This window comes from Xiphophorus maculatus, chromosome 19 (assembly GCF_002775205.1).
Source record: "Xiphophorus maculatus strain JP 163 A chromosome 19, X_maculatus-5.0-male, whole genome shotgun sequence".
Taxonomy (NCBI): Eukaryota; Metazoa; Chordata; class Actinopteri; order Cyprinodontiformes; family Poeciliidae; genus Xiphophorus; species Xiphophorus maculatus.
Window position 1 is genome coordinate 5,808,917 of NC_036461.1, and position 26,689 is coordinate 5,835,605.

The 26,689-nt window shown below is 36.8% G+C and overlaps 2 protein-coding genes across 4 annotated transcripts in view; both read right to left on the reverse strand.

The window, feature by feature from the left end:
* LOC102228622 (fibroblast growth factor receptor like 1) overlaps nucleotides 1-20,319 on the reverse strand; it is a 47,036-nt gene extending 26,717 nt beyond the window's left edge. Inside the window, exons 1-2 of the mRNA XM_014469545.2 lie at nucleotides 20,060-20,319; nucleotides 19,296-19,385 (exon numbers count right to left, since the gene is read on the reverse strand). Coding sequence (XP_014325031.1) covers nucleotides 19,296-19,380 — 85 coding nt within the window. The 5' untranslated portion in view covers nucleotides 19,381-19,385; nucleotides 20,060-20,319. The remainder of the gene's footprint in view (nucleotides 1-19,295; nucleotides 19,386-20,059) is intronic.
* Nucleotides 20,320-24,846: 4,527 nt separating this feature from the next.
* Nucleotides 24,847-26,689, reverse strand: part of zfyve28 (zinc finger FYVE-type containing 28) — a 29,791-nt gene continuing 27,948 nt past the window's right edge. For all 3 annotated transcript variants that reach the window (XM_023353377.1, XM_005801139.2, XM_023353376.1), the window contains one exon: nucleotides 24,847-25,691. In XM_023353377.1, coding sequence (XP_023209145.1) covers nucleotides 25,560-25,691 — 132 coding nt within the window. In that variant the 3' untranslated portion in view covers nucleotides 24,847-25,559. The remainder of the gene's footprint in view (nucleotides 25,692-26,689) is intronic.

Here is a 26,689-nt window from a genome sequence, read left to right on the forward strand (position 1 = left end):
AGAGGGAGGGAACATAGTACAGTTATGCTAGCTTGACTCTGACAACCTGAACATGTAGATGTGCTGAAATTTATTATGAAAATAATAAATCAAAATCTTACTATAGGAAATGTATTATGATAAATGATAAACGATACAATAAATGCACACCCCTTTCCCGATTTTTTTGCCCACTTTCTTTTCTTAAAAGAAAATATAGAAAATATTTTCAAAAAGTGGCTTGGCTTGTGTTTCAATCATCCCTTCTCTGATTTGTGCAACGGAGAATTTGGGCAAAAACGTAGGGCTGGAGCTAACGATTATTATACCAATCGATTAATCAATTACTCTGACAGTTAATCGGATGAAGAAATGGCCAATGTCATTCATTCACTTAAGCCTTTCAGTACAAAATTAGAAATACGTTAAAGGATGCAAATAAACACATAATTAAACACATTTGATTGTCTAAAATGCAACATTGTAGCATTTTTTCCATAAATCTGAATCAGGTGAAGCTAAAACTAATGCCACTTTTTAGCTAAAACATATTTACGGATAAAGTTTTTTTCTTAAATGCAAAATGTATATTTTTTTGTACAGTTTTTATCTTAACTGCTGAGTAAATGTATTCCTTTCTTAACCAATTTGCCTTTTGTGAGTCTGTATATTCAACTTAATGATTAATCAATTACTAAATTAGTTGATGATTTCAAAAATCGATTCATCACGATTAATCCTATAAATCTTTTCAGATCTTTTCTAGTTCCACCTTCAACAAATCAGAACGCATTCACCCATTTCCCAATAAACATGTTTTCTGTTTATTTGTGAAGTTTGTTCAGACGTGGGTAACCTCCCAGAAAGCTAACCTCAGAACAGATACACATTTCTATCAGGCTGCATCTGTTCATTCAGCTCATTGTTTTTAAAGGAAACAGCCCAGAAGACAACATGAACGCTCTCTTTCACATTAACCCAATGAGATTTCCCTCAGAGTCTTTACTTTTCCAAACTCCTGGAAGTCTTTGGTCCTCATGGAAACCTGAACAAACAGAAGCACGTTTTTCAAAAAGAAGAGTTGAGTTGGAAAGGGTCACTGCTCTTATTTTCCCAGAGCAAAACCAACGTAACTACTTTATTTTCTTTGGAAAATAGCCAGAAGAGTTTTTAACAGGTAGTTTCTGCTAACAAGAGCAGAATCTGGTTCTAAAAGATGGATTAGATCAACATCATGAAGGGAGTTAAGAAACCGGCTAAGAAATAAATCTGGGATAAGACGATTCTCATAGGTCACACAGATCACTAAGTTATTGAACCCTTTAACACTGCAGAAAACAAGACAATTAAAATTTCAAATGATATAACTGATTAACAAGGAAAAGATTAAACTAGGACAGCCAAAGATTAATTTAGTAGTTGATTATTCTGACGATTAATCATAAGTGGAATCAATTAATCAGATAAAAAAAACTGACATTCTGCAGATTCTTCATTTACCCACTTAAGCCCTTTTATTCAACATTAATACATTAAAAGTTGAATAAAAACAAATTTAATTCTTTTTTCAAATAAGAAAATACACTTTTTATAGCTACAAGGTTTAAGTAATAAAAGACTATTACCTAAACAAAATAGATTTTTATTCTTCTTTTCACCGAATTTGAACCAGGTGACGCTAAAACTTCAGGAGATCTGGGTAGAACATATTTTTAAGGAAGGTTTTTTTTTTATCTAAAATGAAGAATATATTTTGGACAGTTTTGACTTAATCACTGCGTTGAGAGTGTTGTGTTTGAACAAATGGCACATTTTAGAGTCCATATATTCCAAATAATTAATCAATTGCTAAATTAGTTGATGATTGTTTTAATAATTGATTAATCATGATTAATCTGATTCATTTCAATATAACAGTAAATGAAATATAAATCAATAAAATATAATGTATAATTTGCACAGTTTTGGCTTAGTTACAGCTTTGAGAGTTTGTTTTTCAACAAATGGCATACTTTAGTGTGTACAGTCCAATTAATGATCAATTACTAAATTTGTTGATGATTGTTTCAGTAAACGATTAATCACGAGTAATAGTTTCAGTTCTACTTTTAATACAAAACCTGTTCATTGTGAAATGTTATAAATCAATAAAATATCCTAAATGTGAGAAAACAGAGTGTAAGCTGACCCAGACTCATGCTGTCTCAAAGAGAGCTCACAGCGAGTGGCCCTCTGGTCGCTTTATCTCACTCCATTAGGCTAAGGCCTGGTGCAAACACGGGGCTGAGTGTGTGCTCAGAGACACTTATCAGGACAGAGGAAGGCCAAGCAGTGGAGAGAGAGAAACAAAACCAGGCCAAGGAGGCAGAAACGCAGGCCGTGGGTGTGAGGAGATCAGGCTAAGATGGCAGAGAGGCCTCCAATAACATGCAGCTCCTACAGAGAGAGGGGATTAGGGCGGCCAAGGCGGCAGAAACCAGGAATCCCAACAATCTCACACCCCGACTCCTGGCTCAGACTCAGCTTCAGCCACATGACACACTCCAACAGACCTTCTCTCGGTCTCTCAGCGACACCGACCAGCACCTGTTTATTACTGGCCGCCTAATTTGTTTCACGACCAGCCGACCACTTGGTGGTAAACAGGGTGCTGTGAAACAATCATACTCCTCCACTTCAGCTGTGGACAGTTTCTTACATATCAGAGCACAACTGATAATTGTTTTAGAAATTGATTCTGACGATTAATCACTTATCCTGATGATTAATCGATTATTCTGGTGATTAATCGGATAAAAATTGGCACATTCTGCAGAATATTTGTATAAAAAATTATTTAACTACTTAATTTTTCATACAATATTTCAAATACATTAAAGTGTGCAAATAGACAATTTTGGTATTTAGCCTAAAATACAATGACATGGCATTAATTCAGTGTGCTCTTGATCATTTGTAACAAATCTGCAACGGAAGCAATAATTTTTTTTGATTAATCAATTAATATTTGGATAGCAAAACAGGCTTAGTAGGAGTTTTTATTTTACAGACAAAAATAATAACTGGACTGGGTGAAGCTGAAACTATGCCACTTGAGGAGTTTTGGGTATACCAGATCTACAGACAAAGAATGTTTCTTGTAAATGCAAAATGTATATATTTTTGTACAGTTTTGGCTTAATTACTTATCCAAATATGTTCTTTCATAAAGCAACCTTTTTTGAGTCTGTATACTCTAGTTAATGATTAATTGATTACTAAATTAGTTGACAATTATTTACATAATAGATTAATCACGATTAATTGTTTAAGCCCTACTTGCATGTACAGTCTGGTTTATATTTTCACCTATATTTGAAAGAAATAAAGATCTTGGTTTTGACTCAATCCAGGACTTTCCGATTATTAGTTTTCAGGAAGTTTGTTGTGGATTTACAGGATAGTTCTGCTTCAAATTAAGCTATTTTTTCTCCCCCAACACGTGGTCTCACATTTTATACAAGACACTTCCGTCTCTGTGCTTCACAGCTGGTCTGAGGCTCGTTTTTCTGGAATGAAGTATTAACTTTATTTTATAGGATCTTTAGTCACATTGATTACTGCAACAGTAAGATATAAGACAGATGTTTCTGATCCGGAACGTTGCTGCTGGCGTTCTGACTAAAACCAGGAAAACAGAGATCATCACCCAGTTCTGAAGTCCTTGTACTGTCTGTTTATTACATGTTTAATCATTGGTTACTGTGTTGTTTTTTTATAGAGTAAAACACATTGAAATGCCTTCTTGTTGAAATGTGCTATTGACCCTTTGCAGCTACGTCACTTAATCATTCGGGGCCATGATGGATGTCGGAAATGAGGATCAGGAGTGTTGAACAGAGCGACTGAAGTTGTTTTCCCAAGTTGTTTTTGCTAGTTCATTCATGTCCTACGACTTTCAATAAAGGCCACTAGTCAAAACAAATCCAAAAAAAAAAAAAAAAGAAGAAAAAGAAACTGACCCGTACCTTCTCCCTCCTGACGTGTTGATCAAATTACCGACTTTGCCTGAATTCACGCCACGGTTTATGTCATAAACTGCGTTCCCTGGAGCAGCCTTTAAAAACGTACAGAAGACGAGATGCTAACCCGTTTTTCCTCAAACATGCTAACTGACAGTGCGGCATTGTCTCCATGGTTACTAGTGGTTAGACGCGTACATTCTCTATAATGATATCTTTCTAATCCTCCTTATAAAGTTTAAGAACGATAATCTTCTTACCGTATAAAACGTATTTGCTGCAAATCCGCGGTAACATTGAGGGCTGCCAGTCATTATGATTGACGGCTGCTATCCATGGCTGTATTTCTCTTCATTAAAAGTTAAAATGACAAGTTTGGTTTGTATCCTTATCTTTTTCTGCAGTCGACCGCGTAGCATCCTGTGACCATTTTTACTGCGAAATAAACTAAATAAAAGCGATATTAGGCTACCAGATGTCTGTTTTTAGACTAGCTTTAAAGGAGCGCGTTGGTTGTTTTGACGTCCATCATGGCGGAGCGGGCCGAGTTATGGAGAGCGTGACGCAAAGGGTCAATACTAACACACCTGACTTGACATTTTGTTGTATTCAGAAGCTTCTTTTAGCATCGTGCGGTCTGCTCCCAGGGTGACTTACTCTTGCTCTTTGGATCTCACCATGCTGCTTATTTTCACTTCAACAGTCAGGAGCACAACAAACTAAACATTAGAGATATAAACAGGGCTAACATCCTTCCGAAAATGCTGAGTAATCATGTGTATGCTATAAAACGTCAGAGATTTAAAGTGTTAGGAAATGTGAAAAGCTGGGAAAAAACGAGATCCATTCCCACCACATCTTTACTGTGTTTTTCTGCTTCAGTGTCTTTTAAAAGTCAACAGCTAGGTGTATCCTGCCCCCACCGGCACCTTCCTCCTCAAACTTTGCTGCATTCCACAGTTTGGGGGAATAAAAGTGTCCAACCTGCATCTGGCTCATTGTGTACCGTGACGGAATGACGCCGGATGTAAACAAGGATGTTTTGAAGCAGCTGAGAGCGGCTCATCCAAGTCTCTGTCTGTTCTGGCCTCTTATTAAATCCCACTGTCTACAGGAATCTTAAAAATAAAATCTCTTCATTCATTCAGACTAGATCCGATTTAATTATTTTTTTCTTGTTTTCTAAACAAAAAATGTATTTCTGTCAGTTGTACGTCAGCGTATCAAGGCCAGGTTACAAGAATTCTTGTTTAATTGCAATAATATAGTCATTATTTTAGCAGAAAAAAGAAAAACATCTTACTAAAAGGGAATTTAATGAGAAGAGTTAAACTCTGATGTGACCAGCTCAGTCTGTGATTCTTTCTTCTAAATAAATTCAATTGTTTTGCAACTGATGATAAACTGATGCTGATGTGTTAAAAGATTAAATATAGAATAGAATAGAATAGAAGTACTTTATTCATCCCAGCAGGGAAATTACTTTGCAGTTACAGCATAGAGACAAGACACAATAACAACTACCACTGAGTAGCAGTTGTAGATAAAATACAAAATAAAATATAAAATGCTATGAATTGTAAAAATATGAAATGCTGTTAATATAAAAAGCAACTTAAGATCAGTCCTTGCAAAGATTTTTTAAAAATGCAGATATGTATATGTAAATATATGTACAGCAAGTGCGCCATAGTGCAGTTGTGCAAAATCGGACTGATTAGTGCAGAACAATGATTTAGCTTTTATTGTACAGTGAGATGGCATGTGGCAGGAAGGATTTCCTGTATCTGTCCCTACGACATATTTCTCAAAATATTTCCTTAGCTGTAAAACCGAAACCAAAGTATAACTTCACAACATGCTCAACATTCCTCATTTTCAATTTTGTAACTTTTGTGTTGGAGTTCGCTTAAAATTATGACTTTATTCTGGTATTATTACAAATTTATTCTGTTAATCTTAATGTTTTATTCATGTATTGTTACAACGTTATTGTCGTGTGACTATCCTATTACTACAACTTTATTCTGATAATATTAACACTTTACTCTTGAATTATTACGGCTTTATTCTGGTAATATTAACGTTTTATTCTCGTATTATTACAAATTTATTCTGTTAATAATGTTTTATTCTGGTATTATAACAAATTCATTCTGGTAATATTAATGTTTTATGTTCATATTAATATAACTGTCATACAGATATTCTTTTTTGGACTCTACAACTTTATTCTGCTAACACTAACACTTTATAACCGTATTATTTCGACTTTGTCGTACAACTTCATTCTGATAATATTTTGCTCTATTTCAGTGTTATTATGACTTTATTCTGATAATATTAATGCTTAAATCTCATATCATTTCAACTTTATTCTGGTAATGTTAACACTTTAAATTAATCCTTATATTATTACGACTGTTTTATTCTTGTTTTATTGCCATTTTATTCTGGTAATATTAAAGCTTTATTCATGTTACATTATGACTTTTCTGGAAATACTAATGTTTTATCCTTGTATTATTACAACTTTATTCTGATGATAATAACACTTTAATCTTTGATTATTATGACTTTATTGGCCTGTTACTACAACTTTATCCTTGTATTACGACTTTGTGTTATTCTTGTTTTATTACTACTCCATTCTGGTTGTTAACGCTTTATTCTCGAATAATTTTGGGTTGATATTCTGATCTATGGAAACCTAAGAAATGAATTGGTGAAAGAAAAATCCAGATTTTCAAAAAAAAGAAGCTTTCAAAAGCAAGTTGTACATTGAGAATCGACTAATCGCCCATCAGGACAGGAACTTTTCACTGACGATGACTCCGGTGATCAGGAGAAAACTCTGGAGAGCATTTCACACCGGCGCCTTTGTCGACAAGGTCTTTTCAGGCTGCAGCAGCGACAGACTGAGATGTGGCAGGACTGTTTTGGCAGAATGAAGCAATTCAGACAGAGACAGGAGGAGAGGAGTCAGGGAGGAAAAGAAAGAGCCAAAGACGAGACAGAGGGCAGAACGGGGGGAGAGACGAGGCGAGACAGGCGAAGGTGGGGGGAGGAACTGGGAAAAGCTCCCACTGACAGCAATGGGGCCTCTTAACAATCCAGGAATATTGTCTGAAATCAATCTGTCATCATGGAGCTGTTGAGCCTGTCGTTATGGTGTGCTACTCGCCCTTTCACAGCGACAATTTGTTCAGTGCTCTCCAGTCCGCAGAGGCGGAGGTCACGGCCCGCGATCCGTCTGTCTGCTGAACTACTGTCCGCGCCGGGTTGTACAGTCCTTTAATCTGGACGTCCAGCAGAAGAGGAGCCCGCTGATGGACAGAACAGAACGGCTGCTGGAACCCAGCGTTCCAATCACTGGAAAATATTAGTCTGCAGCAAAGCAAATAACTCTACCAGTCCGCACCTAAAGTCTGCAGCCCCCCAAAAAACTGGATTCATCTTCTGAAATCTCCTTCAACAAACAGCTTGTTTACATACTTCAGTCTGTGCAGACGAACTGTCGGGAATTCCTCGCATAATGCATCATGCATGACTGAAAACAAACCAAACAATAAGAGCCAATTGAACAAATACTCATTTATAAAAGAAACGCACAGATCGGCTCTGCATGCACGCAGTCTGCACACTGACCCCAGCCGTCCAAACTCCTGTGCATGGTGAGGAAATCATATCAGTTCCAGAGCATGATGCAAAGTTTCAGTCTGGTATTTCAGTAGCTCCGTTGTAAAATATGACGGATTACATCGCGGAATGGTTTTTCCTTCCTTACCTCTATTCATTTCATATTTTTCCACTTTTACAGCAGCAATTCAGATGAAATCAATACTTATTAAAGGGAACGTATTATGACAAATTCACATTTTGTACGGTTTAATTTGGGTTTCTACTCCATCTAAAAACAACTCAAGCGCTTTTAAAAAAAGCACCCATTGTTTTTTGGCAACAAGTTATTGTATTTTGTTGTCTGGAAAATGAGCCTTTTCAAAAATCACCTGGTTTTAAGTTACATTCAACAGGCGCTGCATCGTTACCTAGCAACCCGTGTCAAGCATAGCCTTGTTACCAAGCAACCCAAGCGGAACTCCAGCACGTTCGATCAGCTGGTTTTACCGCTGTATGCAAAAGTCAGGTTTTTTTTACGCTGACTTTACCATCCAGAAACAACTTCCTGCATCATTGTTAGTTGTGCAGGAGGCTCCACTTCTTCTTTTCAAAGATGAAAAAGCCGAAGTATACAAAGATATATAATTGTGCATCTTTTTTCAGCGAGTGTAAATGTTGCGTTAAGGGGCGTGGCCAACAAGAGGCCCTGAAACAGCTCATTCTGAACGGAGCTAAGAATGATTTTGTCTACTACAAAAGCAGAAAGCAGAAAATAGCGCAGGCATTCTGGGTAAATACAACCACAACAAACGCTTGAGTGTAATGCGAGCGGTAGAAACGACTCGTGGTCTCTTACCAACTACAAAAGATAAATCCTACAACCACTAAAATCTGACGCCACTCCAGACTTGTTTACATTTCGTGAAGAAGTAAGTTGCCCTGAGTGTCTTCTTCAGAGGTTTTTGTGTCGTTTGCTGAAGATGCAGCGCCACCACAGGCGAGGGGGGAAGCTGTTTTTTGAAAGAGTTTGGTTTGTTTGACACAGTGGAGCGTGAAAGGGAATCGCACCAGCTGTAACAAATGTAACAAATGTTGCAATTTGTCCCAATCAGACTGAAACTACCAGACTATTAGGGTGAAAACATCCTTAATGAGACACAAAATGGAGGCTCTAGAGCCATGTGAGACCCGGAGCAATGTGAGTTTTCCTCCGATTCAGTCGGAGAAAAACTGAGAGGATGTGGGACGGAGGCTCATTCAGGGCTCGTTATCCCCTGGCTCGACTTTCTTCAAGCCCAGCCAGCCATCGCTTTTGCCACCACCATAACATTCAATCAACCTTTTAACTCCCAAGCGGGAGTGCCGGTTGGTGTGTGAGGGTTTTGTCAAGGCTCCGAAGAAAGGCAACAGAAGAAGAAAAGAGACAAAACTTTCATAAGCCTGTGAAAAAGCGAGGCGCCGTCGTCTGAATGCCGAAGGAAGCAAAACAATGAGGGGTCTGATGGCGCGCAGACAAACAGAGACAGAAACTTCATCCTCAACTGATATCCAACAGGTACCAGGCGGCCTGATTGGACTTCTGATAAGTCTGCAGTGTGATTTCAGCAGGCTGCGGCAGGTTTTCCTCACACTGGAGGAGCTGCTGCAGTTTAAATCAGCTTTTATTCACCAAGATTACAACAACAAGTCCTGAACGTGTCCGAACCTGCTCAGTCCAATCCGCAGTCAGGGTCATTATCGCATGAAAGAAGCAAAGACATTTTTACATTATGGAGTAAAAAACAACAGAAAAAGTCAAGAACTATTTAAAAGTTGTGTTTAACTATATTAATATACATAATCTGTATCAAAATTCGCATGGAGCAACTTTCATCATGCATCTAAACAAACAAGACTCTGAATATTTATTTATTTAGCAAATTAATTATATCTAATCAAGTATTATATTCACAATCAGGTCTTATTTCTGTCAATTTAATAAAGACTGTAACATTGAAAGACTATTTCTACAGAGTACAAAGCACGTTTTCCGAAGAAGTAGATAAGTTTCTGAATGTTATCTAAGACGGAAAGGGTTTATCTTTAGTCAGAGGTTTACCGTTCTCTCAGGAGTTTATAAAAAAAATGTTGCCTCCAAAAACAAAACAAGAATATGGAAGAAAAAGGGGAAAGCGTTAAACATTTCCAAACCATTTTTGATCTCACACCGGAAAAAACGCTATAGATGAAAACAAAAACAATTTACGTTCTGGAATCAAACCCTCTGAGAACAGATTCATAACTTTTTCCTCAACCCAACTCGACTTCGCTCTGTTCGATTATAAAGGGCTGCGTTGAATTACATTTTACTATTTAGTTTTGGTAGTATGAGCTGTTGACGAATGCCATCTATGGAGGAAGACGGCAGAATATTTAGATTTCCCAATTCCACTTTCTGAACCATTTTAAGGAAGGTTTGCTTCAGCTTATTTTTACAGTTTTGACCAAGATAGTCAACCTATTGATTCTGTCAGTTATTTATTTTACATTGGCTGTTTATACTCCTAATTGGACTAACTGAATAAATTAATGTTGTTTTTACACATTTGTCCAAGCTTGAGAATCTATTGGTGTGTTTAAGTCCTTAATGCAAAGTTATCAAATAAATTAGTAATTTACTGCATTTATGTCTGTGTTTAAAAAAATGTTTAAAGTCAGTTTATCACTTTTTTCCTGCACCGGATCATTTCAGCTGATACTAAAACTCATCTGTATTTGTATCAGAAAGTATTTGTATCACTCAATTACTTGACAGAATTCAATATTCAATACAATAATCCTAATGCTAGTTAAACAAGTTTGGTGGAATAAACTAACTCTCTCACTCTATGGTTACCCAGCAACTCAATCACTCGATGGTTACCTAGCAACGACCTGTTGAGTAACTGGCACAGCAGCAGTTTAAGGTTTCGTCGCTGTTCCTCATAACTGCTTAAGAATAAAAAACGAGTTGGAGTGAAAACTGGATAAATCAGGAAAGGTCACGCCACCAGTATGGTAATTTATGATAACAAAAAATGTGCCACTAATTATTGATATTGATTGATAAGAAATGTTTATATCATGATACCTGTTTCAGCCTTATCGTCCAGTTTACGGCGTCCAAATATAAAAGAAAACATTGTCACTATTATCATTATGAGCAGTACATAGCTCTCATGTGATGTCAACTTTGTAGCTGACAGCCATCTTGGTAGGTACTGAAACTGTCATGACAGTTGCTATGAAGTTGCTATGACAACAATAAACAAGCCACAAGCTTAGAGCTAGCTCTCGTCTCATTTCTATCTAACTTATAAATATTTCAACTATTATTTGATTGCAATTTTTGAGTACTTTACCCACCTCTGTGTGACACTAACCATCAGTGATATAGATGCAGAACTAGCAAAATTAGCTTAGCTAATGTAGCTTTTATCTGCAAGCTACTACCTGTATTTACTCTGCCAGTTACCAGAGCCTTGTTATTCATGTAAAGAGTCTGTACACTGGCTGCAAAGCTTTCCTCTTGCACATAGTCAAGACAAAGGCACCGCAAAGCCTACCATTTTGGCGCTAGCCTACCAAAACGGACCATGCCGCATCCAGTTCAGACCTACGTATCCACTTCCACAAACTTAATGTGACTAATAAATACAGATCAGTGGAGATGAAGCTTCTTGCTGTGGATTGAGCCCACATTAACAAAGGTTTTTGGGTTCCTGCAGCACATAAAACCTCGTGATCTGAATCATACGTCAGAGAGCTTAAATATACAGAAAAAGCAGAAACAGTTTTCCTGCAGAGGAATGAACGGGAGCAGAAGTTGGAATCTGATCATTCCACAGTGACCGAGTGAACAGCTGTGGAGGAGGGAGGGAGGACTGGGTGGGAAGCATCTCCAAAAAAATGGGAGAAATGAGACTAACGCATCAAACTGTGGGTCTGACATGTTATTGAAAAGGCCACTTGTAAGGTCCAACCAGGACCGACGCTCTTTAACACCAAGCAGCTGTCAATTAACCACAATCTGGTATTCATAGATCTGCTAAATGGAGCGAGTTGGTCTTGAGAAAGGCTCAAAGTCAATTATCATCTGAATGGTAATGGCTGCGAAGCGTTCCTGGAGGTTAGCGGGAGCAAACGGGAATTTCATTTAACGGAACGTGATTCCATTCAGCCAGGCAGGAAGAGTGTGTGTGGTCTGAAAACACGCCCAGAGGCAACAACCCAAACAAGCTAATGAGTCTCCCCCCACCCCTACCTACACACATAAACAAAGAGATGCATGGGGTTTCTTAGAAAAAAGTATCATCCAGCTGAGAGCAAAAACTGCAGACAGCAACATGTTGAAATTCCACATGAATGTTAATTGAAGAGCTCGTTAAACGTGGTGAATGAGGAGAGAGAGCCGTTCTCTGGTACTTTATGACCCAGCTAAAGCAAACACGCACACTGACCTCCATTATGACTACTGATCTTTTCCTTTCTGTCCCCTCACTGGGGTGAAGTTTGACACATTCCTCGCTCCAAATATTTCCTCTGCACTGACAGAGCGTTGAAAGATGGCAACATGGGTTGTTGCAGCTGCGGGAACGTTATTCTAGAAGGATCGGAGCGTGAGGAATATTATTTCCACCTGGTTAGGAAGAGAGGGAGTTGGAGCGAGAGCCTACTGAGGTTTCTTTTATAGGACGTCTCATTCTTCTCACTTTTCTCAGGCTAATTTCAGCAAGCTTAAATGAGACCATTATGCAATATTCACATTTTGCACTTCCATTTGAGTCTAAACTGCTTCTAAAAACATCCCAAGCTCTTAAAAAAACACCCAGCTACTTTTTGGCAATAAGTTAAATGGGTTTTTTTGTGTCTGGAAAATGAGCCCTTTTAAAAACTTCCTGAATATTAAGTCACAAATCAGCAGGCACTGCCCGTTAACTAGCAACCCCAGCTGAGCTCCAGAACGTTCTGTCAATTGGTTTTATGCGTCATACAATGGCTGCTGCAAAAGACAAGTGTTTTGTTGTTGTCTTCCCACCCAGAAACAACTTGTTCTACCAATGTGTAACGTATAATTGCGCATCTGTTAGCAGCAATTTTCACATGCGAGTGTAAACACTGACCTGGTGGGTGTGGCTAGCAGCAGCTTATTTGCTTATTCTAAAAGGAGCTAAAAACAGGCATAACTGACCAAAATTCTGACCAAAATTGCAACATTTGTTACATTTTTATCTGGTGTGAAACACTTTCACACTGAACTGTGTCAAACAATCTTAACTAAAAACATGTTCCCCTCCTTGCCTGTGGTGGCACTGCACCAAGAACCAAGAACTGCAGGAAATGACAGAAACCTCTGAAGAAGACATGAGTCTTCAGAAAATGTAAACAAAAATGGAGTGGCGTCAGACTGCAGGATTTCTTTTTTGTCTTTGAAAAAAGACAAGTAATTTCTCCTGTTAGCGCTAAACTCTTGCGTTTGTTTTGGTTGTATTTACCCAGAATGCTCTATGCTGTAGCCCACTTCCTGCTTTTGGAGTGGTCTCCGTTCACATATGCATTCAAACTGCACCAGAGTTCACTTCCAAGGTTTGTAGGTGGACCAGAGTTTGTTTCTCTGGTTTGCATTAAAGCTTGATTACTCATTCAGACCTTTGCAAACAAACTGGACTTTCTAGACAAACAAACTAGAGTTGGATTAAAACAGCTCATTATCTAAGAATGATTTTGTGAAATAAATGCAATGAACACATTTTGTCCTATACTAACTTGTCCCAGGAAGCATAATTGGACACTTTTGATCAAATTTGGATCTTGCTCATTCCCCCTCAACAGTTCTTCTCGCACACACATACCCTCCTTTCCATCTGCTAATAGATGGTATATATGAGAATCAGAAGTTGCTTAAAATTAATTACTGCTGCTCTGTCCAACGTGGGGGACCAGCACACACAATAATCCAGCCATTGTTCTCAGGGAGTATGGAGTTGAGAGAGGCTGGGTGGGAGTAAAGGTCAGTCATGCCTTGTTTTAACGACAGCACATTAACTTAACCCACTTCCTCTGGCTTAACACTGGTAATAAACCAGAGGAAACACAGCAGAGAGCAGGACAAAAGATTGAGTTGTGTTGTAGAAGAGAGGCAGGAAAGTTTTGGTGGAAGGCATAGAGACGTCAAAATCAGAGTCTGATAAAATGAAAGGAGCTCAATTTTGGTTTTGTTTCTGAATCTCTAAGCTGCTAGAAGAAAGAAAAAAAAACACTTTTTATTTTTAATAGAGCCTCCACCATCTTACTCCTCAGGAGCTATTTAAAAAATAAGAGGTCTTCTGGGCTTATTGTTGCAGAGAAACAGTCTCATTATGCTGAAAGGAAATGGAAAACTGCGAGCGAGCCAAACGGCTCTGAGATTTTAGAGGTCCTGGCACCGCGTTTATCTCACTGTACCTGATTGTTGGGTGATGTAACTGCCTATAAAATGTAAACTTTCCACAAACAAGTTTTCAGGGCTCCAACTCTCACAGAAAACATCAAAAAACCGAGGACAACAAAAGCGCCGGCCTGTTTGTGAGTAATTCATTAGTTAGCTCAACCTGGTGGAAAACAGACTATCTCCATACGTCCAGCCAAATGCATTCTGGGAGTTTATTTTTATAGCGATGGAGAAAAGAGAGAAACACCAAATGTAACTTAGACAGAAAACCAATAAATAGGTGTTAGTAAGTCTGTTGTTGTTCGGGCTGATTGCTCTTTGGGCGATTTGGCTGAAAAAGCTCCAATTTCTTCATATTAGATACAATTTTCATACTAGATACAATTTTAATCTGTTTTTTTCTTGCTTTCTTTTGTAAAAAAATAAATTATGAATGACTGAAAATATTTTCAATCATTCATTCTGTACACTGTGTGACAGAGTATAGGGCCAGCCTCAATTATCAGATGACAGTCATAATATTAGAATAAAGATGCAATTTTACCTGAAAAAAATACAACAAAAAAAGTCGTTTAAAAGAAAAAGTTTGCTTAATAGGATCTTTTGGTTTTTTACAAAATTTGAACAAAGTGAAACAAACTACCACATTTCAGCAGTTATAGGTAGAACATTTTTACAAACAACTTTTTTTTTTATCTACCGTAAATGCAAAATGTACATATATAGAATATTTTAGCTTAATTACTGCTCTGAGTGTATTGTGATTTCAGCAAATGGCATTTTTTTTGAGTCTGCAAGCTCCAGTTAACGATTAATCAATTACCAAATCAGTTGACGATTATTCCAATTACCAATTAATCAGGAACAGGAGTCCTTTAATTGTCATTGTGCACAAAAGAAAGAACAACAAAATTTAAATCACGATTATTCCAATTAATTATTTCAGCCGTAATATTTACAAAGACTTTTTCTCATCTTAAAATACAAATGTATATATCCTTTGTATAGTTTTGGCTTAATTGCTACTCTTGACTGTGTTGTTCTTGCTGCAAATGGTATTTTTTTTCCCGTCTCTAAGCTCTAGTTAACGATTAATCGATTACCAAATTAGTTGACAATTATTTCAATAATCGATTAATCACGATTTGCCAGATTAATTGTTTAAGCCCTAATATTTCATCTAAATACAAGTGTATATATTTTTTGTATAGTTTTGGCTTAATTACTACTCTGACTGGGTTGTCTTTTCGAGTCTGTATGCTCCAGTTAACAATTAATCAATTACCAACTTAGTTGAAGATTATTTAAATCGTTGATTAATCATGATCAACTAAATTAATCATTTAATAAATAAATAAATTATGTGTGTAATCAAAGTGCTGTTTGAAGGTGTCATTTTTGCTAATAAATACCGTTTTGGTCACCTTCACGGACCCGGTAACACATGCCTACTGTATCCTTTTATTATTCTAAATATATGTTTAGGCTGCATTCTGTACTGAGTGCAGCCCAGCAGTCCCTGAGACTGTCACCACATTACTGGTTCTGCTGGGACACATCACTGGCCACCTTCTCCAGCTGCACGAAGGGGTGGGGGGTGTTAGGGTGGCCAATCCCAGAGCTGCAATAGTAAAATAAGAGAAGGACCCACTGTGTTTGTGTGTTTGTGTGTGGGCGTGTGCATGCGTATGTGTGTGTGTCGGGACTGCCTGTGGTATGAGGGCAGGGCTCTTGTGTCAGATGTCTCCTGATGACTGACAGCAACAGGCCTGAGTCCTACCAGGTACCAATACACTCAGCTATCAGCAGGAAAACAACATTTTTGGAGGTTTTTATGGTCTCACACGCAGGGTGTTCTTTATACACTGCAAAAACCCAAAATCTTACCAAGTATTTTTGGTCTACTTTTTAATGAAAATGTATTAGTACACTTGAAATAAGATAAAACGAACTTATAAGTAGCTTACAGGAGGAACACATGAGATTTTTTAAGTCAATAATTCCTTAATATTGATGAAAAACTACTAGTTCCACTGGTAGATTATTTCATTTATAACATTGGGAAAATGTTTTGTTAAAATTGAAACAATCTGTCAGTGGACATAGCACTTTTTCATAAATTAAGGAATTATTTACTTAAAAAAAACTACTTACAAGTTACTTATAAAGCTAGTTTTTTTTTTATTTCAAATATACCAAGATATTTGTACTAAAACTAGATCAAAAATACTTGGTAAGAATTTGAGTTTTTGCAGTGTGGATGCTCATTAAGTTTTGTGGTCTAAATCAATATTCCATGTTATGGTTCCAGTATGTTATAAATAAAATAATCTGCCAGTGGAACTTGTACTTTTTTCATCAATATTTAGGAATTGTTTACTCCAAACAAGCTCCTACATCTTGCTGAAAAGTTACTTCCAAGTTAGTTTTTTCTTACTTCAAGTGTACTAAGACATCTGCACTAGAAACTAGACTAAAATAGTTGGTAAGATTTTGTGTTTTTGCTGTGTAAATTCATTCAGGACTGTCAGAGACATTCTCAAACACTGTTAATTTTATGGTGACGGTTTTACAGCTTCCCCTGTCTCTAATGCACTATAAAGTTTGCAGTCCAGCTGTTGCTTTGGGACTGCAACACAGAACTCTGTGTATCATTTGGCTCTTCTGGAGGAACTGTCACATATTTACGGTTTATAACTTATCATGTGCTAACCACATCTCTGCCTCGTGTGCATCTGTTTCAGCATCTGCAGCCGCTTCCAGAAAACAGCAGGCTGCCCTACTAAACCGCTCCATCCGCCATGTCACCGGCTTTTCCGACATATGTTCATCTGTAAACATGGAAAATTGCCGGTGTAATCTGATTTGGAGTTGTTTACTTTTGATTCAGTTGTGCCGTGCAAGTCCGGCTGCCAGGCTGTGAATGAGGCATTGTCTGCAGACAATCTCCAATCTCTGCTGCAAGTTCACTACATGCAGGTACTGCATCTATCAGACACCCCTTCAGTTAATACCGACACATTGAGCCTGTAGGGAACATGTGTCAGGTAGGGGTGTAAGTTATCAATTAATGTGTTAATCTAAAGCTGATTGACTAGTGATTAATTGATGAGCGATAATTTTCTTAAAAACCTGACTTTTCTCTTGTATCAAGAGGGCCGACTATTTTTCCACAATCTAAATTCTGAAATTAAAAACTGCAAATACACAAAATCTTACCAAGCATTTTTATCTAGTTTCTTGTACATTTAAAATAAGACAAAACTAACTTATAAGTAACTTTTCACCAAGATACATGAGCTTGTTTTAAGTTAATAATTCACTAATATTGATGACAGTGTACTAGTTCCACTGGCAGATTATTTGACTTATAATCGACTTACAATGGGATAAATGTCTTGTTATACAGACAAATAATCTGTCAACCAATACTTTTTCATTAATATTAAGGAATTATTGACTTAAAACAAGCTCCTATATCTTACTAAAAAGTTACTTGTACGTTTGTTTTCTCTTATTTCAAATGTACAAAAAATTAGGCCAAAAATACTGAGTAATATTTTGTTTTTGAGTAAAAAAAAAAACAAGCATATTTTTACATTTTGTGTCGACTGTATTAAATACTGACTGAATAAACAGGAAATCTGTAGCTTTCTCACATTATTAAGCTGATTAAGTATAACAAATAAGGAACCTTTTAGATTGTTTTATAGTAAAATAAAAGATCAAAAGAATAAAATATGTTAAACACAAATTCCCCATTAACAGACAAATGTTCATACAGAAGTAGTCTGTTGCTCTTTAGGAATGTTAAAACTTTGCTCCATTAAAGGCATTAACTCACAACAGACCTCAAAATCAACCGAGCTTACTGGCGCCATGTTTTTTCCCCCATCATGTTATAAATTTGCCCGTTATTCCCTCCTCTCCGCCTCGACTTCATAGCACATCAGTAATTTTTAAATAAGAAGCTGAAGCCGCTATTGAGGTGATAACTTTAGGAGCTCACTGAATATTTATATTTAAAAACAGAACCGAATAATGAGCATTTTCAACAAACACTGGACTCTGGACCGTTTCTCTTTCTGACTCGGTGTTCTGTTCTCTACGCTGTAGAGTAGCATACGTGCAGTGAGTAGTACGCATGCGTATTTAGAAGTCCGCGACGTTTAGAGGTGCTCTCAGTTCAGCGTACGCGTAAAGATACGACAAAAATAAGTCAATAAATCGTTTTAAATGATAACTAGATGAATGTACATACCTTGTCGTGCAGGGTCTAGCTGCAGCTGCCGTGAAATACATAACACGCCCCGTATAAAAATCGCCTCCCTGCTCCTTGATGATGGTCTGACTAGCTAGCCGCTAACTCCGGATCTCTTACAGTTGTTAATAAAGTGTATGACAATCTAACTTCTACGTCATGATGTTATGTGACTGATTAAATAAAAGCATGAGGTAATGACAGTGTATACTTGTTTGACAGATATAGCCCTCAGTTTGTGCTTCGCGTATGACGATCTGGCAGAACAACGGCCGCCATCTTTGCTCTGTATTAAACGGCTCCGATTCAGTTACCAAAGGCGCCCCCTGCTGGCTGGCGGCCAAATTACAACACCAAGAGAAAGTAAGCCGACGTTTAATTAATAGACTGGAACTCATTTTAGTAAAAAACAAACCATTAGTGGACAATTAATAATAAGTAGATTAAATGTTTCCTTCCGTAGTGCCAGGCATTTGATTTTCCTCTCATCAGGAAGGCAGTTTGAGCTTTGACTCATGCCACAGAGGTTAGTTGCTCACAAAGCAACAGTTTGACAGTGGCACCATGAAACGGTTGGACCGGAGAGTTCCAGTCTGCTCTGTGTTTCATAGTAAAGCCGCCTGATGTGAAGCAGCATGTCTGCAGCCTTAGCAGGGCTGGACTCTGTTCTTTCACCCGGGAAGCTGATGGATGGTGTTTGTTTAGTTACGCTGCAGTTAAGCTCAGGTCAGGGCCAAGCCAGGGCCCCCTCTCCCTCCCTCCGTCCATGTTGACTTTGGGCTCTGCTTAGAATTTTTATTTTTTGTTTATTTATTTTTTTTAAACTCTTGAACTTTTTCCATCCCTGGCTGCTCAGGGGGGAGAAAGCACAAGCGAAACTTTCTTCACACTGACAGGAAACCAGTCAGTGAAGCTGCTTAATGACGAGGACGTTTGCAACTTGCTTTTAAAAACATTCAGAACATTTGTGAGTCATTCCCCTTACCTCTCACACAGTCGGTCAGCAACATGGCCTCAAAGACGAGCAGCACAATCTTCATGACGTCCATACTGTCCAAACACAGATTCATAGTCCCTAAACCAGGAAAAACACATGAGCAGCTCTGAGATTAATAATCTTGGTGAACGATATGATTAAAAAAGCACTATTAGCTCTTATGCAATGATTACACTGCAAAAACACAAACTCTTACCAAGTATTTTTGTCTAGGCTTTAGTGAAAATACCTTAGTTTGTTTTAAGTCAATCATTTCCTAATGTTCATTAAAAAAGTATAGCTCTCCTGGTAGATTATCACACTTATAACCAGACATTTTTTACATGCTATAAGTGAATAATCTGCCAATGGAACTAGTACTTTTTCATAAATATTTGAGAATAATTAAGCTCCTATGTATTGCTGAAAAGTTATTTGTAAGTTAGTTTTGTCGTAAGTCAAGTGTAACAATATATTTGCACTAAATAAGGCCAGAAATACTTGGCAAGATTTTGCGTTTTAGCAGCATATTCTAATACTAAAATATTAAAAATAATGACGATTCTACCAGCATGTATAAACATGTTCATGCCACTAATATACACTCTTTGATTGTTTGTGTCTTTAACAGACATCATGATTACAAAACAACACAACTGAACCAGAATTTCATTTTAAAATAACAAGTATAGCACTGTATGAATATTCTACGTGTATCCTGCAACATTATGGGGGTTTTCATGTATTTACATTTTTGTGGCAATATTACATACCTCGTTAGTGAGTGTAGGAGGTCAGCCTTGCAGCAGTCCCCTGACAGAAACTCTTTCAGCTGAACTTCGCGTTGAATTCATGAATAAAGCTGACAGCGGTCCGCAGTCCGCTAACAGCGCAGCATGGCTGCCTGCGGCGGGTCAATAACGGACTGTCAGGCGGTAGGTTGGAAAACAGCGAGCAAACACAGCCCGAAAAAGCGTGATAGCTGAGAGGAAAACCACCGCTAGTCCGGTCCGTTGTACGGTCCACACTTCTCCTGGACAGACTGACTGTTGTGGAGTTCGGGGAGCGAAGACTTGTTGACTCTCCCACCGTTTCAGCGGCGGGCCAATCACAGCCCGCAGTCTGGCCAATCACAGTCCGTCAAACCGTCCAACCGTACGTCAACGTCGCCGCCATATTGGGAGTGGCAGTTTCGTTGCAACGTATAAAACTTTATTACTATTATTAACAAAGTTTAAAAGTTTTACATCCATTAATTAACAAAGACGGGTAGGAACTACCTACATTTACTCAATTACATTTATCTTGATCTTTGGGGAAACAATACTTTAAAGAGTAGTTTTTACACTGCTGCACTTTTTGCTTTTACTTGAGTAATGTTATGAAGTAACGTTACTTTTACTAGAGTAAAATTTCTGGATACGCTACCCACTGTGAGTAACGTCACTGAATAAACAACCAGAAATTCACCACACAATACATACTTGCAGTTTTTGTTAAAGTTTCACAAGATTTATATTGAAAGAACCTGATTTGAAAAAATATTTGTTTTGCCTAATTTCATTGTTTAATAACTATTTATATGAATTATTTTCATTTGGTCTTTAAAATACCACATTTTAAAATATTAAATGAAAATTTGATCAGTTCCTCAGCATCTGAGTAGTCTTTTTATTAAATGTTTCTTTTAAAGTAATTTTTTAGATCATTATGTTTACTTGTATTAAATTTTTGAAAACTCTGCTCACCACTGTTACTGAATTCACACACAAAAAGAATAGCTGAAATAATTACGGCTTAATTTTCATAACTAAAAGCTCAATAAAATCCCTAAATGAACTTGTATTATCGCATGTAAATATAATTCATAAAAAATTGCTGATTGTAAACAGTATTTTTTTTAATAGTTTCCAATCTGTCTCGTGTTGATTTCTAAGAAGAGCTTGCCTCTAACAATATGGCGGACGCGCAGACGTGTCGTGTCTACGGAACAACAAAAGCAACGAGACGTTTCTGTCCGTCTCGCTGTTCATCTTTCAGTGCTTTTCATGTTAAAACCTTTAGTCTTAAGGACGGGTTACAAACAACAGATTTTCATTATAGTACAAAACACAGAGAGTAGAAAAATATTTACATCTTTGACACACCAACCCCCGCCTCAAAATACTAGAATGCACTGCCCCCTTCTGGCAGATTATCAGATTGACCGAAGTTCGGCAGTTGCACCATAACAACCGACCGTTAATTTTTCATCTCCGGTTTAATTTGGAGATGTCAAGTCTTTTAAATACTTAAAAAAAAAAAAACAGAGTAAAAATTGATACAAAATCTCTCAGATTTATTCCAAATCTGTCTTATTTTTATTCTAACATGTTTAAATGTTTTCTAAAATCCTAATATTAGTTTATAATTTATACACGTCTCACGTTCAGCGGATCAAATGAGGAATCAAGACAACAGGATCAAACAGAAAAGTTATTTATTTCAATATACATCCCATTTAAAACTATATAACATTATTTATTTGTTGAATATTTTACACAGCTCTTATGGAAACGAATTAAGACCTTTACAAAATAAGACAAAGCTCTGAAATAATAATAAAAATAACAGAATATCCCACTCTTCACTACTGCATGATTCCTTGTCTTTACATCATAGTAATTACAGTTCCATGTTATCTGCATTCTTTATAAAAGAAAAAATTAGTGTTTCAGAGTTAAGTTTGTGTGTTTTTAGATGCAATGAGGGTCGCAGGGTGATTAAAGCCTGAGAAGCTGCTTCAGGTCAGAGCAGAATGGACAAATTAAAAACTTATCCTTAGCATTAACTGGAGGTTCAAATCAGCATCTTTACTCAGAAAAACACATGATTTATATTGTTACCAAAACAGAAATGTGTCCAAAATAACAGCAATGTGTTTAGAATTTCCATACAGGTAAATTCATTAGGATTACTGCCCTATTATGAATCAAAAATGAAGAAAAATGTATACATTTTTTACAGAAATTCAGGAATATTTAATGTATATAAGCCAGAGGTGTTCAAAGTGCGGCTCAGGGGCCATTTCTGGCCTTGAGCTACTTTTTTGTGGGCCCCCAACGGCTGTTCAAGAAAGATACAGATTTATTCTTTAAACTTTTTATTTTTAATCAGGTTTGAATTATTGAATGTTGAGTAAAACACAAATAATTCATATTTTTAGGACCACATTTCTCTAGTATGTAGAACCACTTTTACTTTTACTGAAAAGTTGACTTTGACGCACCCAAATCAGCATTTATTTATTTTATTAAAGAAAGAAAGTGACCCAAATCTTGCTTTTATAACCAAGAATTATTTCTTTAATCAAGCCCAAAAAAATCTGAAAACTGGACGCCGTTTGTTTCATAAAACAAATGTGAAAAATTATTTTACATTTTTGGATCTGTAATAATAATAATAATAATATTAATAATAATAATAATAATAATAATAATAATAATAATAATAATAAAAGTCTGCCTACTTTGCTTTATTTAATTTTATTTTATTAATTGGGATTTTCACTAAATGGTTTTGGTCCATGTAACAAAAGAAAATTGTACACCCCTGGTACAAATTGAAAACTGCTCAAAGATTTCAATCAGCGAATAATTTCATTTTTTTTTTGTGACATTTTTCTTCCTAAAATTAACTTTTATTAAAACTATTTCAACTCACTACAACCTGCTGCTAACATTCAGAATAATCAGCTCTGTGTGTTACTGTTGTTGCGTCTGTTGGTTTATTTTGCTCTGCTGCATTTCACAGTAAATTATTAGTATAATTTATACCAGAATTAGTTTTTATTTTGCTGTTATTTTGAACACAAATGTTTCTGAAAGAAAAATGTCTGCAACCAAAATATCAGAGGTCTGTCTCATCGTGTGCAGAAGCGTCGCAATCAACAATATTGCACCAATAAAGCGACGAGGAAGTGAAGAAAGATGGGCAGCCCTGTATTCCTGCAAGGCTGCACCTGAGAGTTTGAGCTCCAAAAGGTCAAAGGTTAACCACAGTGAAGGGATGCTCTGCAAAATCACAAAATCCTACTGAGTATTTTTGGTCTAGTTCCTACTGCAAATATCCGACTGCATATCAGGGCCAACGTTCTACAATAAATAAAAATTAAAAGAGGAGGAGGAGTAAATTTCCAAGACAAATTCAGAAATTCTGAGATCAATCTCCAAAATTTATGCCTTTTTTAAGCCAATTTCAACTTTCCAAACGCAGAAATTTCAGAGTTTTTCATAGAAAATGTTTGACATTTCAAACTGAAATTTCTGAGCTTTTTTGTAGAAAATTTCTGAGATTAATCTCAGAATTTGATTTTATTTTCTAGATAATTTTCAACTTTTCAACTAAGAAATATTCAAGTTTTTTTCAGAAAGATTACTAAAATTAATCTCAGAATTTCTGAGTTTAATTTTCAACTTTTCAACAAAGAAATTTGCAAGTACTTTTTTTCTTTAAAAAATTCTGAAATTAATCTCAAAATTTCAGCTTTTTTCTCGGAAATGTACTCCTCAGTTTTTCGGTCAGTCTTCAACGGCCCTAATCGCAAATATCTTAGTACACGTAAAATAAGACATCAGGCAACTTAGAAGTAGCTTTTCTGCAAGATGTAAGAGTTTGTTTCAAGTCAATAATTCCTTACTAGCAATGAAAAAGTTCTAGCACTACTGGCAGATTATTTAATTGATAACAAAACATTTTCCCATGTTTTAAGTGAAACACTCTGCCACTGGATCTATTATTTTTCATTAATATTAAGGAATTATTGACTTAAAACAAGCTCTTCTATTTTGCTAAAAAGTTACTTTTCAGTTAGTTTTGTCTCACTTCAAATGTACGAAAATGTTTGAACTAGAAATTAGTAAAAAATACGTGGTAAGACTTTATGTTTTTTCTCAGTGCAACAAACTCGATGCTAAGTTACGATCGTCTCCCAAACACAGTTAGACATTCATCACGTTAGAAAAACTAAACTCCTCACAAAGCTCATATCAAAAGATACCTGTGTTTCAGTTTCAGCCTGCTGAGTTTGTTTAGTGGCTCTGTTGCTTGCAGATAGAATCATTATTTACATGGTGGTTGACTTACATTCGTCTGATCCGACCCGTAAGGATGGGCAATAAATCGATTTGATCGATTAATCGGATTTTTGGCTTTTGAAGATTAATTTTTTGGGAAATCTGGATTTTTTTTACTAATGTGTTCCTGGGGTTTCTATCATTCAGACGTGAGCGCGGCCAGGGCGGCCATCTTGTTTGACAAGCATGTTTAAAGCTTGTATTTATTTGGATTTTGAATTCAGTTTAACTCTACGATGAAATATAAGGGCCAGGCTACAATTTCATTTAAAATTAAGGTCATAATATTACCAGAATAAAGTCGTACAACAATAAAGTTGAAGTATTACCAGAATAAAGATGTCATTTTAGAAGGATGAATTTGTAATTTAATGAAAACTCTGGCATGAAAAGAAACAAAAATTAAAATGTTCAGCATTTTGTGAAGTTATACTTAAGTATCGGTTTAAGATGTGAAAATAATTAAAAAAAATTTAACATGTCAGCATTAAATTAGTATCAGTAGCAGGACTTTGAAATTAATGTTTCTATTTAGAACAACAAACTGATCTGCTCATGTCAGATCCTGATAAATAGAAGTCTTTTCTCATTAAAATGTATTTTCCTGTAATTTTAAGATGTTCTTTTGGTAAAATTGTGTCATTATTCTGCTAACATTATATTATTCTCATAATTAAAAAACATTTTGTAGCCTGGCTCTGATACTCTGTCGTACAGTTTGCAGAAGAGATAATTGAAATACAAATATTAATTTATTTTTTAGAAAAGAAAAAAATTGGAAACCAGATCTCAGATTAAATTTTGAAGCCGTATCGTCCAGCTCTACTGATCTGAGTTCTGTTGGAGCGCCAGCACCGGGACACATGTGGGAAGCTCACAGAAGCAAACAGGAAGCTTGATTATTCACACCTGCAGAAGAGAAAAATGTTCTGATTCTGTGAAGCAGACTGCAGAGCGATTGGACTTTCAGTTCTGCTGACGCCTCGGCATTCCTACAATCAGACCCGAGGTTCTGGGCTGGACTCTCCGCTCCCTGCGGCTGAGGTCAGCAACTACAATCATGACCTTTAAGGATTATCTGGAGCACTGTGGAGTGAATCTGTCCGTTGCATATTATGCTCTTGGAGCAGACGGTGTGCTTTTTGGTTCTGACCTGGGATCAGATGGCGGGCTTGTCGCTGTAGAAAGGCGTGACATGAAACATGTAGCAGTGGGTGCAGACCCGGACGGGCTTCACCTGGCCGTACCGCGGCAGCGGAGCCGAGTGGGATGAGCAGCGGGAGCAGAAGATCTGAGGAGAGAGAGAGTAAAATGTTAAGCCAGTGTTTTTCACAGTGGTGGCCACAGGAGGGCGCTAGAAATTTAAAAAAATGATCTAATACATATTTTAAAAAGATTTTTTACCAGAAAGTTAATCTATATCTGAATCATTACATAAAAACAAAAACAAAAATCTATCTGTTTTTAATATCTGGAAAATGAGCCATTTCAGAAACCTCCAGAATTCGTTACCTAGCAACCCCAGCCAAGCCCAGTCCTGTTACCTAGCAACCCAAGCTGAGCTCCAGAATGTTTGGTCTGCTGCTTTCACCACTATACAATACTATATAGTAAAATAATTAATATAAATAAAGATAATAAAATTAGGCAAAAGAAACATTTTTCCAAATCAGGTTCTTTCAACGTAAAGCTTCTGAAACTTTTTTTCCAATGGCTGCTGGAAAAGACAAGTGTTTTGTTGTCGACTTGTCATCCAGAAAACACCTGCTGCCTTCTTGTTGGTTGTGCAGGAGGCTCCACTTGTGATTTTCAAAGATGTATGGTTGTGTAATTGCTCATTTGTTTGCAGCCATTTTCATGTGTCAGTGAAAAGTTGAGTTGGGGGCGTGGCCTGTAGCAGCATACTTGTATTTAAAGTGACAGACGTCCTAAAACAGCTCATTCTGAAAATAGGTCAAGACTCTCATGATCTAAGAATAGTTTTGTGCAAACAAAATTAATAAATATGTTTGTATAGGCCATAGACCTATCCTAACCTTTTCAAAGAAGCATTACAGGTCACATTTTAAAAATACAAGTGAAAATAACTTTTTTGTGTATACCACCCCCTCCACAACTAAAATTAGAATGCACGAGGCAGCATTTATGCTAAACAAATGCAATAGTTATTGAATAGTGAATAAAAGTGAGAAAATGTTTTTTTAAGAGTCAATATTTTGGGTTTGGAAAGGGACATCCTGTCCAGAAGCTAATGCTATTTGGGGTCACTGTTTGGGGACATTAAGCTAC